Source organism: Synchytrium microbalum (genome assembly GCF_006535985.1).
Source record: "Synchytrium microbalum strain JEL517 chromosome Unknown SmJEL517_scf0002, whole genome shotgun sequence".
In the NCBI taxonomy this organism is placed as follows: domain Eukaryota; kingdom Fungi; phylum Chytridiomycota; class Chytridiomycetes; order Synchytriales; family Synchytriaceae; genus Synchytrium; species Synchytrium microbalum.
This window is the reverse complement of record NW_022158351.1, coordinates 205,982-223,783: the sequence shown is the minus strand read 5'-3', so window position 1 is coordinate 223,783 and position 17,802 is coordinate 205,982. Positions and strand designations below refer to the sequence as shown.

The following is a 17,802-nucleotide window of genomic DNA, read 5'->3' as shown; positions in this document are numbered from 1 at the left end:
TTTCCAACTAACTCACATCTGACGTCGCAAGGCCGTACTACGCTTTTTGAAGGCAAACGACGCATGATTCAACGAATCTGTTTTGTCGACAAGTATGTCGATGCGCTCTCCACGTTCAAGAACTTTTTCTAATCAGCCAAAACAGAGGTTTGAGATTCAAAGGTCGAATGATTGGTGGTTATGAATGATGCGGAGAGCTAGATCACGTACCAATGTTTGACACCATAACATCCTTGACGACTTCGATTTCTCCTTGCACGTGACGAATGGAATCTGAGCTAGGATTTGAGTAGTATTCCTGCATGAAAAGAAAGGAGTCAGCTTCCAAGTTCGAAACATGGGGACAACATTGCTCACCATTTGTTGAGCAATGACCTTTGAGAATTCGTTCAGACCATAAGCAATCGAAGAAAGTGCACGTTCATGAGTATAGGCTGCCTCGAACTTTTGAGCAATGTCGTCCAGGAAGGCAAATGGAATTCGACGACCTGTATTTGTATAAAGTTGAGTTATCGAATGGGTCTGATACAGCTTTCAGGGCTCAGAAAGACGCCTAATACGTACCAAATACATCGTCAGCCAAGCACATGTATACGAGACCGTCTCGCTTTATGTACTATGAACGTCAAGGAGGTCAACAACGAGTTAGGCATCTGAACTCCATTTAGACACTGATTTCCTACATGAAACAGATAGCGATCATAGACATAGGTCATCTTGCTATTTTGGCCGTCGTCCGGTATCTTTTCAAGTATATGTGTCACAACTGTCTGGTAATTGCCGGTGCTCGCACAATGCTCGGCCAATAGAACTGACCCTCTGGCTACTAGTCCATATATAATTGGCATGTTGTGCGAGGTTGAGATTCAAACGTTCAATGCGGTTGAAAACTTGTTGGTTGTTTGTTTAAGGTGTAAGGCCTAGTATTTAAGAGCAGAATGATGTTAGTGCCAAATGCTCTGCATCTTTCCAAGACTACCGCTTGGATAGTTCTGTAACTTCACAAAATTGAAAGTCGAGTTATCTTTTGGTCAAAAGGTGCCTGAGTGAAGGCTCAACGTCCAATTCGACCATAGGTAAGGTTGCGTAATTCACGGCTCTTAATGTACGCAATCAATGCCGAGACTTACCCTTTCACTGCTTCTTCACTACTTGAGATTTAAATGGTTTTATGTTGGGCAGTGACCAAATCGACCATAGTTTGATCCTTAGATGGATTCCTTCCCGAAACATGAGCTTACACAGCTCAAATTGAAGCTCCTCCGCGACTGCACTGTAAGCAACTTTGGTTTCTCGCGACATCAAATCTGTTGGGTTGTCGCAATTCACGACCTTCCAGCCCCGTGTGTTTCTTTACTGATCGCACCTATTTCTTCTTATTTAGATCGAATGCTCAGTTTGCTTGGCCAATATCGCAAAGAAATCATCTGTTTGGTCATGCAGGTAGGTTATGAGTAGGTGGTCCATCTCCTACATCTCGATTGCAGCCCCGGATTTGATTCCAAACTAAATTTAGGACTTGCTACCGAATCTTTCATCTGAAATGTATTCAACAATGGGCTGGTACAGGTGAAGGAATGAGATGTCCTCATTGCCAAAGTCCTTCGACTTCAAACGATTATGAGAAAAGCTATTGCTTCTGCGGTAAGTTATGCTGGAAGTTACGCTGGATTTTCGTGATTGCTGGTTGCAGTATTTTGAATACATTTATTACACTTATAGGCAAAGTCGAACGTCCAGAAACACTTCCAAGTGATGCAGACCAGTTACCTCACTCATGCGGCCAACCATGTGGAAAGGCACGCCCTTCGAGCACTAATAATCCATGTCAACATCCCTGTTCAGCTCCATGTCATCCAGGTAAACCATTTGCAAGCGTCTCTGAAATTATACCTGTCGCATTGAGACTGTTGAACCCAGCTTTTGCTCCAATGTAACGTATTCTCCCTCTAATTACAGGTCCTTGTGACAAATGCCCAAGAGTTTCAGACGCTCGCTTCTGTTTCTGTGGAAAAACAACGTATCGTATACGTTGTGGTGAATTTGATGCAGGAACATCTTGTGGGACTCCTTGTGGCAAAGTCTTAAACTGTAACAAACATCTCTGCACACAAACGTGCCATTCCGACAAGTGTCAGCCTTGTGAGGCCCAGACAACCCAAAGCTGTTTCTGTGGAGCTCATTTAGAGCTGAGGATATGTGCTACTGGAAAGTCTGTAGTAGAACATAATGGCCAGATCCGAGAAATGTTTAATTGTCAAGAGCCATGCTCGAAGCGATTGACTTGTGGTGTTCATACTTGTATGAAGACTTGTCATCTCCCACCGTGTGCACCTTGTCAAAACAACCCAGCGGTTGTCATCTATTGCAATTGTGGCAAAACTTCGTTGAGAGAGATTGGTGTGTTTAGGAAGAAATGCACCGATCCGATACCCTGTTGCAGTAAAAATTGTGGAAAGAAGCTGGAGTGCGGAGTGCATACTTGTGCTAGCAGGTGTCACAGTGGCCCTTGCTCGCCCTGTGATCAAAAGGCAAGTGGCCACTAAGGCTTCTCCTTTTTCGAGTCTGTGCTAACCTCTAGATGAGGTAGGTATCTCTTACATGTGGATGCAAGTCAAATGTAAACGATTATCCTTGTGCAGAGATTCTCTCGTTGTTAGCTGCAGTGGGGAAAGTCGGAATACCAGGTATTCCAAATAAAATCAGAAAAGCAATCTTACTCCAACTCAATGATCATACATCTTCTTCAATGTAGTCACGTCATTCACTCCAACTTGTAATTCTCCATGTGGAAGAATATTCAGTTGTGGAAGGCATCAATGCAGTGTTAGATGTTGTCCATTCAAGCCTACGGAAGGAGAGCATGCTTGTCCTTTTATCTGCAACAAACCACTCCCGTGCGGGAATCATCTCTGCATGGTATGGATCTGGTGCCTTTTCGGCGAATGCCTATTTAAGATACGAGCTCTGATTTTTGTTTGGTTACTCAACTTTCAGAATCTTTGCCATAGAGGGCGATGTGCTCCATGTCTCATCGCTACGTTCGATGAAGTGACATGTCAGTGCGGTACGTCCGTATTATTCCCACCAATACCATGTGGAACAAATCTAGATGTTCCGTGCTCTCTTCCGTGCTCGTTACCACCACGACCATGTGGCCATCCATCGAACGACCATACATGTCATCGTGGACCTTGTCCACCATGTAAAACCATGATACCCGTACCCTGCTTCAAATCTCACATAATCAAAGATGTCCCATGCTATGTATCAACCGAATCATATTCATGTGCCAGGTCTTGTGGACAGATACGTATAGGATGTGGCCATCCATGTATAGAAAAATGCCATGCTGGTGATTGTCCAAACACTTGTCGCTCGAAATGTGGTCGAATTTTGAGTACTTGTAGTCGTGGGTGCACTTGTTTGCTTCCGTGTGGACATGAAGGAGCGTGTCATCCAGGTCAAGAATGTAAAAGTCGCATCAAAGTCTCTTGTGTTTGTGGGAATTTGAAGGAAGCCGTAATGTCGTGTAATCAGATAAGTGCTGAACATGGTGTCGTGACAGGCAAATCACCTTTTGGAGAACCCATCATCAAATTCGATTGTAAAGCTGCTGCGTACGCGCCTTGTGTAACTGCACTTCGAGCATCTTATGTCGCTACTCTATTGGCCAAACCCAAACTAAAGCCAATCGAAAAGGACAAACATAGACCGTCACCATCCCGATACTCTCTCACCTTTTATTCCATACCACCCACCATGACACGTCGTGAAATAGGAGCATTAGTAGGGGCTCATGTTGGAAGAGGCTTCAAATTCGAGATGAAAATCGTAAACCGTCATAAAAACAAGTTTTTCGATATTGAGATAGTAGGATGTGAAGATTATTATTTGAACAAGCAAATAGTAGATGCTATTGTGCAAGGCCGAGAAGACATTGTCTTTTCTACCGAGCTTGAACGTATAGAGCAACCAGTCTCAATAAGAAAAGCTGAAGTAGAAACCGACACAGTCGAGCCTGTACAGGCACCTCTTCCACCAGCAAACGTGTATGAAGTATTAGATGTTTTGGAAGATACCGTGCTGTTAGATGGTATCGAGGATGACCCAGTCGAGGACGTCGAGACTTCAGTTAGTACGTTGACAGATCCTAGCGAAGTATTGAAAAAGAAGAACAAGAAAAAGAAAAAGAAGAAAGATGGTGCGGATCAAGATGATGAAGAGGCTCAAGTTGAAAAACAAGTCGAAAAGATCGAGAGGTGCGTGTAGAGTTTGTCATCACGTTGGTGTCAGAGAGCTAACCAGGTGCTTTGAATTCATAGTCCTGCTGTTGCACCAGCTCCATCGAATCAATGTAGCATGGCAAACTGTAGAGAGAAGGTGTCTATCGTCTTTCCGGCTTGTGAATTTTGTACGAGGAAATATTGTGCTGCTCATCGGTATGTTGACGGACCATATGTATTTTTTGCTCTTTTGTTCATAGCTCTAATAATTCTGGCATTCCATCGTTAGAATGCCAGAATCTCATTCTCCGAAATGTGCAGAACATAAACGTGAAAAAGAAAAGACTTCATATCGAGCAGAGACGAATAGAATGATAAATATGGCCAAGAGACCTGATGCAACCATCGGAAGTACATCAAAAGCTGCTGTTGCCAAGGATCGGGACGACGCAGCAAAGAGATTGAGAGAGAAGATTCAGGCATCGCGGCCATCTTCCTCAAAAGAAAAGAAGGGTGATGACAAACCCTCTCGTAAATAAGTGATAAAGACCTCGCTAGAATGTAGTTTATGTCAATGTAAAAACGCTTTTCGCAAATACAGTAGTAATTTTGAGAAATGTGAGCTTGAGCTTTATTTCCTTTCAGACAGCTTTCCTTTTTTTTCTATGAACAAAGTTTGAGTTTCTTCCTATATCCTAGAGCGGGTCATATTTCAACATTATCTAGAGGCGAATTCCCTATTTTCTATTTACGACCTCGATATGGTGGTGGCGAGTTTCGTCGGGGTGGTGGACTTCGAGACCTTCTGTTACCAACCCTCGGACCTCTATCGTTGTCTCGTCGATCATTGTCTCGTCGATCATTATCTCGTCGATCATTGTCTCGTCGATCTCCAAATCGTGATGGGCCACCACCATAACTGGGTCGATCAGAAGGACGTCCTTTTCCCCATGAGTCTCTATTGTTGTTGTCATATCTTCCACCACCACCACGATAGCCACCATTATAATTATTGTTGCGACGTGATTCCAATCCTTCTCTATAGTAAGTTACCCGTATCTGATTTCCATCAATCATTCCCTCATTCATGTATTCAATAGCCTTTTCAGCGAATGCTCGTTCCGTGTATTCCACGACTCCGTATCCTCGATGCATGCTTCCCATTTGCTTTACAAAGGTGCTGAGTGGTATATCTACAACCTTGACTTCTCCATATCCAGCGAATATCTCCTTTAGATGGTCCTTGTTTATATTTTGGTTTAGTCCTTGAATGTGGAGTTTGGTAGTTGATGGAGGTGGTGGAGAGCGTCTGGCGTTGTTGCTACGAGCAGGAGGAGGAGAGCGACGGCCTCTGTAGCGGGCTGGAGAACGTGAGCGAGATCTACGAGAGTCTGGAGTGCGGCTTCGACTTCGTGATGACCTTGAAGAGTAGGATCTTCGAGAATCATACGAAGAAGACCGAGAGCGTGATGAATATGAGGAGCGCGTGCTACGGCTATATGACCTGGATCGACTACTGGGTGACCTGCTTCGTGGCATCCTTCTATCCGAGGGTTGATGTGATATGGTTTTTTGTTTTTGGAATTGTAGGAAGCTCAGATGCTGAAAAACACGGTAAAGGCACGTATTCCTATGGGCTGTTGCCCGTGAGACTCAATGATTTTGAAATTTCGGAATCGTTTCATCTCTGCACTATGGACCCACTGCTGGAGCTTTGGCTGTTTCAGCCAAAATCGAACACATTCGAACGATATGTGAATTTTAAACAAAGAGCCCGTGATAAAACGCTCAAAACAGTCATATCTGCTTTACTAGCTCAAGCTTTTATTGAAGGAATACCAAAAGTATCAATGAGCACAAGAAGTATACCAGGGAGAGTGGACCTGAAGGCAGAATACCTAAGCGAGAGTGATTGTCTTTGGTTGAGCCTTTGGCTTCTTGCCAAACTCAATCTTGAGGACACCTGTTATGCCAATGAGTCCAAGTTAGCTTTCCTTGGCGGTGTTGGTGCACAAGTTGGTCATTGCAACTTGCCATTTTGAACGTCAGCCTTGACAGAGTCAGTGTTGACGTCAGATGGGAGAGAGATGCCTACAAATGATTATGTGAGAAGCAATCTCAAACATATTGACGTCAACTTAAACTTACATCGACGGAATTTGCCAAATGAGCGTTCGACGACATGACGAGTGCTTGATTTTTCTTCACGGTCATCGTGCCTATTTGGAGCAATCACAATGTTAGTAAATGAACTGAAAGTTGACGTCCACTACGGGGCAGCAAAAAGGTATTCACCTTTCCCCTTCGATAGTCAAGACATCGCCTTTCATGCTGACTTTGATTTCCTCCTTCTTGATTCCTGGGACATCGGCTCGGAGAATCCAGTTCTATCAGATGAATGGATGTGATTTGTCAGATGAATTTGTGTCATGAGTCAGACGTTTGATCGTGCACTCATAGAACGTTGTCACTTGAATATTGCGTCAACATACGAGACATCTTCAATATTTTCATACTTTGTCAGTTTCTTCGACATCAATCCTTGGAGCTCGGAATCCTCGCATGGGAGTCATCCAGCCTGATTGTTGTTGAGTCAAGGCTCCTTCACCAGTAGCACCTTCTCCTTCACGAGCTCCTTCAATGCGTGGACGTGTTTGGACATCAGCTGGGTATCCAAACCAGTAGTCAATTGGGGTCCTAGTTTATGAAGGATGCAGGATGTCAAGTGAGAGTGCATGTTGAAGTGAGTGCTTGTTCAGTTTTGAAGCATGTAGCAGAAGATGGAGGTGCGGAGCACTTGCAATGTGTTGATGTGGTCATACCTGGAGAAGAATGGGTCTTCAAACATGTCTCTCATGAAGAATGCCTAACAAGATGTCGTAATGTTGGTTATGGCTGTCAGTGGTATACAACATCGTACGCTCTAGCATACTTACCATTTGGATGTGATTTGTTGTCGTTGGAAGTGCTTTGTTATCTTTGTCAAAGTTGTCACTTGTTATTTCGCAAGTTGGAAGAGTTGTGTTGAATTTTTGTATGTGAAGGAAGTTTGAAGGCTTTTCGTGAAGGAGGGTGTGTGACTCAACCTGTCAGAAGCAAAAGCTGATTTTGGTTGTTGATATACACGACACGAGACGAAGAACGTTATTTGACACGGTGTTATGATTTTTTCGATGTGAGTACAGGAGATGGTGACTTGGTTTCTGAGAGGAACGAAAACTTGTCAAGTGCCATAATGGACCACATGTTCTGGGCTGTCTATGGAACTTTATGGAGATTTGTAAAGAATTTCATCGTAGAAAGTTTCTCACATGTCTTCACTTTTGAAACTGTTAATCAACGAGAAATGAAACCAAGATGTGGTTCATGAGCCAAAAAAGGTTTTACACACAACGATAGTGACCTTGATACAAAATGATGCAGATCGGCTGCTTTACTATCACCTAGTGTTTTGTGTTTTCACAATTTTCAAACCGTTCAGTTAGGACGCAGATAGGACCTGAGCACGAAAATTACAACCGTCACCAGGAGAGGATCCTCTGAATGCCTGATATATTTGAGTGGTGATACATAACTTCTGAAGCAGCTCAATGTATCCCGCTCCAGATCAAACGGGATGCCTCAAAGATAGAGAAAGGAAAAACACCAAATCCATTCACTTTCGGGGTATTAACTTTTACACCCATGTTTTTCTAATGCGAATTGGACTTTATTAGCTGAAATTCACGAATTGATCATTATTGTGTACTTTTCATATTCATTGTATCTGCGCACCCAAAGATCCTGGGCAATAACTGCCGGAAGTAGCAGAGTAGCAGAAATTGAAAATCTGACGTACAGGTCAAGCTGCTAACCTACGCGTCGACGCGGTGTTCTGTTCAAATACGGTTCACGCTTATTCACATTTCGCGTTCCAATCACGCAAAACATTAATTTCGACATTCTAACAGGCAATAAGCAAGGATCAAGCACGTAAAAGCAGCCACAAGCACATCACGTATACGATAACTGAATCCACTGTCAGATCTAGCTTTATCATGTGTAGTTTAACCACTCAAGACAGTAGCGAATCCATTCTTCATGACGATGGGCCATTCTTACCTCCACTAGACCTCTTTGCCAGTCGTATATTATCATTTCTACAGCCAAACGAGGTCTTGAGGCTAAGGAGTGTATCGCCCGCCTTCAATCGTGAATGTACATCAAGTACGTTGTGGAAGTACTTTAATGTCGTTCACGGCACTTTGAACAAGAGTCCAGAATTGGTTGAACGTATGCTGCAAGATGGAAGATCATGGATGGACGTTTGGAGAGTCGTGATTCAACTAGATCAAGTGTGGAAGCGTGGAGAATTCGAAAGGGTTGAGTGCTTGAATGGCGATGATTTCATTACAAGGTACCCAGTCAAACTAATTGATTTTACACCATTTCACGTCTATCGTCACTGATCTCGAACTTTCAAAAAGGATGATGGCTGGCAGTGACTTTGCTGTCGTAAACTCGCACAACGCCAAGCAATTGTCTCTATTACAACTGCCACCTACACAAGATCTTATACAATTTGCTGAGAATGATGGTGTCGTGCTATCAATGGCAATGCTCGGAACTAGACTCGTCGTTGGTACACATCCTGGAACCCTTTACCTCCACAATCTATTCAACGGACAAATCCTCTGCCAATATCCACAAGCTCATAAAAGTGGCATATCATCCTTAACCGTGAACGCTAAAATGATATTGAGTTGCGGGTTTGATGGTATGATTCACGTCTGGAAACTCGCTCACAAACGAAGTGTTGAATCCAGCAGACAAGATATCGAGAAGCAACCAATAAGTGGACGCAAAAAATGGCTGAAACACGTCATTGAAAGACTAGGAAACCCATCATCATCACAAGTCTCTCCTGTATCGCCATTGTCAGGATCGCCATCGAACTCGGAACAAGTGCCAGCGAAACGTCGTAGATTTAGGAGGTTTCGATGGTCTTATAATATGAAATTTCAAAATCCTAAAAATGATGACTCCATGCAAGAAGCTTATGCGTTGGAATTAGTGAAAAGCATGCCTTTTGCCGATGAAGACCTATATTCTATAACTTCATTAGCTTCTGGGCTCGTGTGTACTGGAGGAACTAGTGGAATCGTCAAAGTACGAATGAACTCATTAGGTTATAGTATCTGGATTAATTCATGCTCTTTTAGATTTGGAAAATCTCGTCAGGAACGTGCATTCGACAGTGTAGGGGTCATTCCGACGCCATTACAAGTCTAGCCCTCTCATCATCCACATCTGTACTGTCTGGATCCATGGACTCGACTATTAGAGGTACTGTGAAATCGCGATCTGGTGAAAACCCAGTCGGTTTTGACGATATTTTAATTAGAGTGGGACATCAACTCGACGGACTGCTTGCGAACCTTCCAAGGTCATCAACAGTGGATAAAAACAATATCCACTGTAGGTTCATGGCTGGTCAGTGGTGGTTATGACGAAGTGTTGAGAAGTAAAGCTGTAATTAACCGTACTTGCCTCGAGAATCCAATCTCATGAGTTTCTGCTTTTTAGTCTGGTCTTTAAACACGTTGTCGAACGCAACGACAGTAGTTCCAAGTCACTCCGTGAAATTGAATGGTGGACCTATCGTCACAATTCAAGCTCAATTTGAACATATTGTTGTTGTTACGACCAAGGATAGAAGGTCTCAAGTCACTCTTCTGGATTTCGCTGGCCCCTTGCTCACCAAGGAAGCTTTTACGATCAGCAAACAGCCAGCGGCGGGTGATGTCTCTTCAGACGATGACCTGTGGCTTGACGCTGATGAAGAGTTTGATAACTCACAAGAACTATTGTGTTGACCTTCTCTATTCATAAAACTGGGTCATTAGAATTGTTTGGTACAATAATTATCTGATATAGCTCTCATAATCGTGAAATACATGAGCAGGGACATTAAAATGAACAAGTTGTCATTGTGGATGAATGTAGGTCTATTTTCCATGCGAAATACTACTATGGTGGTTTCAGTTTTCTTCCCCCTTGGCCTTCTTTAAAGGCCGATTAGCATCATCTCCCAATTCCAAAAACTCCAGAATCGAATCACCAACAGCTTCAGCAGTCTCAGCTTCTAGATGCAAGTGATGTGTACCAGGCAACAAATCCTTTCTCAGATTCCCAAACCAAGTAAATCTCGTTTTACAGAAATCATCATCTAGATTCCAAATAGCGGTTTGTAGGCCAAATATCAATTGAGTTGGAGCAGTGATTGCCCTTAAGAAGTTTTCCACTGCATTATCTGCCCATCGTAAGAAGGGACGTAAAGTCAGACGTTTGTCGGTAGACCTATGTTTCGAGATGAATTTTTTTTAGGTAAATCACCAGTTTGAAAAAAAAGGACTATGTCGTACCATGTATATTTCACTGACGTAACGCCTGATGCGTCTACGGAAGCACCACCATTAGTTTCAATCTCATCATCTCCTTCTTCAGATATTAATCCTCGCCCTGGTATCCCTACATCCTGATTGCCTTCAACTACTCTCGTCAGTCCTCTTTCAGTCAAGAGACGAGCCGCATCCATTGAGACTTTTGTCAACCCTTTCGTTCTAGCTAGGCATGCCTTCTCTATAGACTCATAGATTGGTTTACCACGTCCAGAATCCAGAGCTCTGCGTTTCAATATGTGGTCTCGTAGTTCCTTGGGGTCGTCCTGGAATTTGAACGACGGGCCGAATGATTCGATGACGCAGAGTTTGGATACTCTGTCTGGGAATGTGCCCGCGAATATTAAGGATATGTGGCCGCCCATGCTGTGTCCAAGGATGTTTGCCTTTGGCCAGCCTGTCAGTATCGGGAAAGATCAACGATTAGCAGCAGCTAACGAAAAGACGTTTTGGCACCTCGTACCAAAGTAATCGACGACTCCAAGCATATCATCTACATAATCCCAGAGCAAGTATTCAAGATGAGGTTGGCGATGATCAGAAAGTCCATGACCAGCTAGATCCAGACAAACAATGTACGCTCCTGCCTTTTCGGCAAGCATTGGGGCGATGAGATCATACGATCCAGCGTTATCCAGCTATTATATCGTGTTTGGTTATTTGATCAATAATCTGATGTAATGATCAACGTAAAACCACACTCACCCAACCATGACTAGCGATGATGGCTCTTCGGCAAGCATCATCGTTGTCTACTGGCGGTACCCCCCAAGCCTTGGCGCGTAATGTAATGCCAGACGGTACTGGTATTGCCAACTTTGCAAAACTTGTGAGCTTCCAGACAAACAAGACAACCATGTATGAAAGGGCCTTACTTGTTCAACACGTACGCCCATACTTGTGTGCAGAATATGGTATGACCTCCTTATAATCCTAAGTCTCTTACTAAACATTCACCTTGTCACCTCAGAAAAAAGCGCAAATGTAAAATCAGGAAAAACGTCATTTTGAAAACCGAACGATACACGAAATTCATTACTCTCATCTCAAGATTGTATTGTCTGATACACATGGAACATTGTATCTCTTCTTTTAACTCCAGGGTCATCCAGTGGATTGAATTTGCGGAGACTTTGAAAATCGATCAACTTTGTCACCAATAGTTCTTGGAACCACTCTCTATCAAAAATTTTTAATATCATTGGATCATACGGGAATCATGTTTGGTCCTCCTCCTCTACCTCCCAATAAACGAACCGTCGAGCTTGGGTCCGCAAAAACAATACCGAGATTGAATGGGAATCTTAGGAATAGGTCTAATGAGCTATTCTCATTTGGAGGCAGTCATTTAGGATTTTCTGATGGTATTTACCTGCCTGCAGTTCGCATTGGTTGGAGTCTCTCGCCGTATGGGCTAACAAATCTCGCATGTAGAAACGCAAAAGTTTGCTCGAAAATCAGACGTATCACTGCTCGAAAAGCAGCAACGAGAACAGGAACGAGAACAACGTGATAGACGTGTGGAGCACAAGAGGTAAGCTTTGTCGAAAAGTCGCTGTTTTGTTTTGAAGAGTTCTCGACTAGTCAGTGACTCTTATTGATTCATGTTTTCAAAAGGTCTCAGCTTCAACAAATTGAGACTGACCGATGGTCAAGAATGGGCCAGGAGTTTGCTCGTAAATCGGACAGAGTGGGGTACCGACAAGAAAAGACATCGATGGGTCGAAACAGGTAGGGCATTCGAATATCTTGTTCGCACAAGACGAGGAAATTCAAAAATGCAGCAGAAATGTATGTCTGTAACGCGATCTTTTTTTAGCGTGGACTACAATCCTATAACAGGCGAATACTTTCAAACACAGGGTGGAAAGGATCTTGCTACAAAGGACGCTCAAGCTCAATACAGTTTATCGTTGAGGGCTACACGGCTCTACATGAGAGAGAACTCATTTGATCCTATAAAATCACAAGATACACCCAAAAGAATCAGCGTGGATTCCACTCGCACGTCAGCAGCACCCGTTGGAGAGCAGATACTAGCAGTGGCAGCTGAAGCTAGCAGGAAACTACATAGAGATGAGAAACTTGTAGTTGATGTCACTGGTGGGAACTGGACTCGACACTTTTAGAAGACCTGTGTGGTGCTCCGTGTCAAACTAAGTAACCAGTGTAATGGAGTATAAATAAATATCTGATGTCGAAAACCCAAGTTTGTACAAAGCTCCAGGCGAAAAAAGAACAAGTGGGAAGGCAACGAATTGGGCGATTCAATTCTGTGTATCGACAACTACTTTACATTACTTCACAAGAGCATATACAGGTCTTCGAAACTGCTTGCTGTCATTCATACCAGCCCCCAAGGCATCACATCTCGTAAATCCAATATCTCGTACCAGGACTTTCTCAAAGTCATCTGGTTTGATTTTAATACTATTATAGTGATCCTTCATATGTTGCGCCATGAGTCGCTGATTATATGTATCGAATGGCTGTGGTTCAAGTATGAATCGTCCGCCAGTCTTTAGGGTCTTATGTACACGTTCGAAGAAGGCAAGTAAGCCATCATCACCGTGATGCAAATGAATCCATTTGGTTACTGAGAGAGCTAGTATACAGTCATGGCTTGATTCTAAGGGGGCTGGTAGTTCGTTTAGCCAGTCTGAGGCTCGGAAATGTATGTTTTCTGGAAAGAGACTGGACGTTTCAGCACCAGTCACTTCTTCTGCTTCTGGATTCGCATCTAGTTTACTTTGTGGCGTATATTCGGTATCTACGGGCATCATTCCAAGCATAGCAGGAGCAGATATCGGATAATAATCTAAATCCAGCGTATTATTACATACAGCAACCCGTTTCCTCTTCTTTTTACTTTTATCTGCCTTCACGACTGACGCCCTCCATCGTAATGCCGTCTGTGCTTTAGCTATTAAAGATAAATCCACATCTACACCTTCGATATGGGAAGGGCCAAACAAGACTGCAATGGAGATCGTTATGTCGCCAGAGTTACATCCAATATCTAGTACTCGTTTGCCTTCAAACCATGATGGATTTAGAAGTGCTAGACGGGGATCTAGTCGTGCGATTGGATTACGACGGGTAGAGTAATAGTTGGAGTAGTTTCCGTATGCGTGTTGTGGAAGTTGGTGCTGCGTTGATGTTGGTGCTGATGCTGGTGTTTCTGTATTAACTGGCGGCGTGATAATAGGAGTAGGAGTATCTATATGCGGTGTATTTATAATAGTGCTCCTCACAGGTGCAGCTGGTGCCTGTTGTTGCCGTGTTGATACAAAACGGTTTCCAAGCCTTTTGTGAGGTCTTGAGTGTTGTTGATTGACGTTAAAATGAGCCAAATACGGATTATTTACAGGCTTATTGGAAGAATCCGGAGGTCCTTCCTCACTGTCACCGCCTGCCATCATCGCCCAAAGCCCACACACGAAGTCGAACGAGCAATGTACGCTTTAAATAGCACAGATTCGAGCAATATCAAAAGTCTGAACAGAATTTAAACGCGTCATGACGTGTCTTTCTACCTGGTTTTACGGTTTTTACTGCATCAGATCTATTGCAAGCGTTCAGCGCCTTTTATATACACATGGCTTCAGAAGCGAGCTTTTGTCCTCAACTTCTGCACTAGCTTCAGTCTTTTTCACAAAGTCAAACAGTATAAACATGGGATTCGACACGTCCTAGAACACCGTTAAGTTTAGAGTTATGGGTCTGGTGAGAAAAGAGGCTAATTATCCAGCATACCTGAGATTTCAACTTCAACCCCAATGATGCAGTCAAATACTCTACAAAGTCATCCACATTGACAAATCTCGATGTTACCTCTGCTATCTTGAGCATCCCACTAGCAAATGGAGTAAGCGTTTGATTATTTTTCGTGAGTGGAGCTTTTTTGTGCTGTTCATTAACCAGACTTACCCTTTCCGAAGAATTCGTACAGCCTCCTTAACAAAATCAGCCCAATTCGTTCCCATTAGAGCCAAACATATAACCACAACATCCACTGAGCCATCCTTCAATGGCACATGAGCAATATCACATGCTACAACATGCTTGTTTTTCGAAACCAAGTCAAATGAATGTACTTTGTAATCGTGACTTAGATCTTGTGCTAGTTGAGCATCTCCACAGCCTAGATCAGCAATTATGGTAGTTTTGGGTAGTTTAGAGCATGATGCTATAATCACATTGATTGGATTCAGTGGCCACGTTGTGACTTGAGATCTAAATCCTTGATGATACTAGCGAAGGATGGTACAGTTAGCTCTGAAAGGTAACTTGAAACGGAAATTACAAGGAACATACCACATCAAACATGTTTGGTTGGGTTTTGAAGAGATCAACAGCATCATAACTTGTTGTGGTATACAATTGCTCGTTAATCCAACGAAACTCGGCACCAGCCAACTTTTTGGCATGCTTATTCGAAGGAGCAGCTGGTGTTGGCCGTGTTTGTGTTGAGGTTGTTGGTTGCGGTTGTAGTTTTGGGTGTTTTGCAGTCGTGTTGACTCCTCCCTTCTTGTTGACTTGGGAAGCTTTAGACGATGAATAAGGGTTTGACACTTTTGAAGCAGCTACAGCCCGACTCTTTGACTTATCCAGAGCCTATAAAGATCAAGGGGGGGGGGGGGGGAAATGATCAAACAAGGGCAAAAAAAAACATGATGTACCTGCACAAACACGAAGGGTGTACCTGTTTGAGTTTGTCCTTTAAAGTGACAGGCCTCTTGACTTGCGCGACAATTACAGGAGCTACTTTAACTTCAGGTTCTGGGGCTGGAGGCTCTGATCTGATCTTCTTTTTTGGTCTTTCTGCTTTTGGTTCAGAAGTTGCAGGTCTTTTCATCTTCAGAGGGGCGTCACCAGTCCAAAGAGCTCCGAAGTTAGGCGGGGACGTCGTCATCATACTAGCGATCGCCGCTTGAATGTAGTAAAATGTGGTTTTTGGTTTTTGACGAATAGATGTAGAAAAAGTAGAAATAATTAATTTTCGAGACTTCAACGCGTCTCGACGTGTATGGAGGCAAGCCGGAAATACCTTGCTATTCAAAATGGGCCTCTCACTAGCGACAAAAATTTAACCGTTTTCGTCATGGTTTGACATGGTCACCATTCTGATGTTTTTTGGTGACGGAGCCAGTAGGAACGAGTTTGCAATCCATCAACTGATACAAAAGTTGGCAAGAGCGTACTATACTTGTCAGTTCCTATAGTGTACGGCTTTAGGATCTGGACTGATGCACCTTCTAAAAACCGTAAATCATGTCACGCTAACATCCTCTCACACATCAAAGACGTGTAAACATTCCCAACCCCATCCAAAATCAGCGAGGAATAATCACGAACTACAAGCTATTGCTAGGAATGAAGGGGCCCCATGGACTGCTGACGAATTAGCTCAAATAAAACGTGTCAATATTCACGCTCACGAACATGAATCGGAATGTCAAACCCAACATCTCAAACCTGTAGAATTAGATAGTATTGAGCAGATATGTAATGACTTTTTGGCTGCAACTAGTAGTGTAGGTATGGATCACGGGGTAGCACTGTATAATCGATCACCTTCAACCACCCCAACCCCGTCAACCGCATCATCAAATAGTAGTAATGCTCCATCTAGTCCATCAAACAATTCTCGTCGTGGTGACTCTCCACATGAAACTCGACCAGCTCTACGAACTCAACATTGGAAGATACAGGAGATGCTGCTACACGAGTATGAGGCTAGAGTACGACTAGATGCTATCGAAGTATTCGAGGAACTGAAGGAATGCTATGGAGACAGTGATAGAGACTTGTCTGGGTTTGGTCACAGGCTAGATCAGATCCTGGCGCATATTGATGCCCTTCGTGATGAAGGGGTTGAATTCCATGATGAAGGATGGGAAACGGATGATTGTAAAGTGATATTGAGTTCACTTGAAGCTCTGGTTGGTGAAGCCTCAGAGGAGCTGAATAGGTGGAAGGTGAGGTGGTTTTTGAGGCCTTACAATCAACCACGACAAATGAATAGTAGTACCGAAGGCAGTACTACACGCTTCTTGAATGTTAGGTGGCAAATGAGTATCAATTCTGCCACACTGATCATATAAGTTCGTAAAATGCACTAAATTTAAAAAACCCATTCCACAAAATTGTAAATACATCATAAATTTCAAATCTTATGCATGGCTGCCGGCGCTCAGCTTGGCTTTTGTTTGCATGAGAATTCATTGCAAGCCTTGGAATCAACCACCAATTCGATTGTAATCAGAGTTCGTCCAAACCTCGTTCACGTTTTTCGTGATGGCGTATTGAAGGTAAAATATAGAGCTAGAATGCAATCTATTTCATAAAAATAGTACGATATACAAGGGATCTCTCTTCTAACTTTTGCTCCTTCTTATAGGAAATATGGCGATTTCCACACGACATCAAACACATCAGTTTGGGAAGGCGTACCACAGTGTTTCTCCTTGCATTGGATGCACAGTCGTGTATATGGAAGGTCCCTCTCACGGGTCATACGAAATTGCGTAAAGCTGCCAAGGACAGTGTAGCTGTCTCGTATGTACAAGAAAAAGATCACCTCATTGAAAAGCTAGTAAGATCGAAAGCCTCGTGGTTTTTGTTTAAAACACTGGGATATCAATTAAAATATTATATTAAATGTGATTTAGGATGGCGTATTCTACATGCACATGTGGGCTTCATTTCCTAATACCAAGCTATTCACATTCACACCACACCGTATTGCCATATCAGACTTGAAGGAGGATGCTCGTGGTTTACGACTTCAGGAAACAAGTTCTTGGGGACATAATGGACAATCTCCATCGTGTTCATTATTTCTTCGGCCTTTTCGACATGGTGTTGATGTTGGAGACGATTTACAGATTATACCTCAATTGTATGCTGCTTTTGTTAAAGACCCCGTTGTGTGAGTCCGTTATTTTTGATCTTTTTCGTGATCACGCTAATGAATTTCGTTTTTATTTGTGATAGGAGAGATTCTCAGCTTCTCGCATCTGGAACCAAAGAAGGCAGTATCGGTTTTATATCGCCAGACTGTCAGGAGACACAAATCATCTATGCTATTCATGTAAATGTGTTTGGATCTAGCATTGTGGTTTGACTTTGTC

General features: G+C 43.1%; 8 protein-coding genes across 8 annotated transcripts; 3 read left to right on the top strand and 5 right to left on the bottom strand.

Annotated features, from left to right (window-relative positions):
- Positions 1-12: 12 nt before the first annotated feature.
- SmJEL517_g00480 (uncharacterized protein) lies at positions 13-848 on the bottom strand (the record flags this gene model as incomplete). Its single annotated transcript, XM_031166409.1, has 5 exons — positions 13-128; positions 211-298; positions 358-488; positions 565-616; positions 684-848. The coding sequence occupies 5 exons, from the start codon at positions 846-848 to the stop codon at positions 13-15; spliced, it is 552 nt and encodes a 183-aa protein (XP_031027641.1).
- Positions 849-1,620: 772 nt separating this feature from the next.
- SmJEL517_g00479 (uncharacterized protein) lies at positions 1,621-2,088 on the top strand (the record flags this gene model as incomplete). Its single annotated transcript, XM_031166408.1, has 3 exons — positions 1,621-1,644; positions 1,723-1,860; positions 1,960-2,088. The coding sequence occupies 3 exons, from the start codon at positions 1,621-1,623 to the stop codon at positions 2,086-2,088; spliced, it is 291 nt and encodes a 96-aa protein (XP_031027491.1).
- Positions 2,089-3,525: 1,437 nt separating this feature from the next.
- Positions 3,526-4,765, top strand: SmJEL517_g00478 (uncharacterized protein; the record flags this gene model as incomplete). Its single annotated transcript, XM_031166407.1, has 3 exons — positions 3,526-4,262; positions 4,326-4,442; positions 4,516-4,765. The coding sequence occupies 3 exons, from the start codon at positions 3,526-3,528 to the stop codon at positions 4,763-4,765; spliced, it is 1,104 nt and encodes a 367-aa protein (XP_031027490.1).
- Positions 4,766-6,246: 1,481 nt separating this feature from the next.
- Positions 6,247-7,074, bottom strand: SmJEL517_g00477 (uncharacterized protein; the record flags this gene model as incomplete). The annotated part of the gene is made up of 5 exons (XM_031166406.1): positions 6,247-6,317; positions 6,375-6,445; positions 6,522-6,613; positions 6,743-6,923; positions 7,049-7,074. The coding sequence occupies 5 exons, from the start codon at positions 7,072-7,074 to the stop codon at positions 6,247-6,249; spliced, it is 441 nt and encodes a 146-aa protein (XP_031027493.1).
- A 1,189-nt stretch (positions 7,075-8,263) lies between these two features.
- Positions 8,264-10,081, top strand: SmJEL517_g00476 (uncharacterized protein; the record flags this gene model as incomplete). The annotated part of the gene is made up of 5 exons (XM_031166405.1): positions 8,264-8,622; positions 8,693-9,374; positions 9,428-9,551; positions 9,610-9,729; positions 9,792-10,081. The coding sequence occupies 5 exons, from the start codon at positions 8,264-8,266 to the stop codon at positions 10,079-10,081; spliced, it is 1,575 nt and encodes a 524-aa protein (XP_031027492.1).
- A 165-nt stretch (positions 10,082-10,246) lies between these two features.
- On the bottom strand, positions 10,247-11,562 carry SmJEL517_g00475 (uncharacterized protein; the record flags this gene model as incomplete). The annotated part of the gene is made up of 5 exons (XM_031166404.1): positions 10,247-10,565; positions 10,631-11,063; positions 11,130-11,304; positions 11,372-11,482; positions 11,542-11,562. The coding sequence occupies 5 exons, from the start codon at positions 11,560-11,562 to the stop codon at positions 10,247-10,249; spliced, it is 1,059 nt and encodes a 352-aa protein (XP_031027495.1).
- A 1,401-nt stretch (positions 11,563-12,963) lies between these two features.
- Positions 12,964-14,085, bottom strand: SmJEL517_g00474 (uncharacterized protein; the record flags this gene model as incomplete). Its single annotated transcript, XM_031166403.1, has 1 exon — positions 12,964-14,085. The coding sequence occupies one exon, from the start codon at positions 14,083-14,085 to the stop codon at positions 12,964-12,966; it is 1,122 nt and encodes a 373-aa protein (XP_031027494.1).
- Positions 14,086-14,244: 159 nt separating this feature from the next.
- SmJEL517_g00473 (uncharacterized protein) lies at positions 14,245-15,581 on the bottom strand (the record flags this gene model as incomplete). Its single annotated transcript, XM_031166402.1, has 5 exons — positions 14,245-14,358; positions 14,423-14,522; positions 14,597-14,919; positions 14,984-15,283; positions 15,372-15,581. The coding sequence occupies 5 exons, from the start codon at positions 15,579-15,581 to the stop codon at positions 14,245-14,247; spliced, it is 1,047 nt and encodes a 348-aa protein (XP_031027497.1).
- Between the last annotated feature and the right edge of the window lie 2,221 nt (positions 15,582-17,802).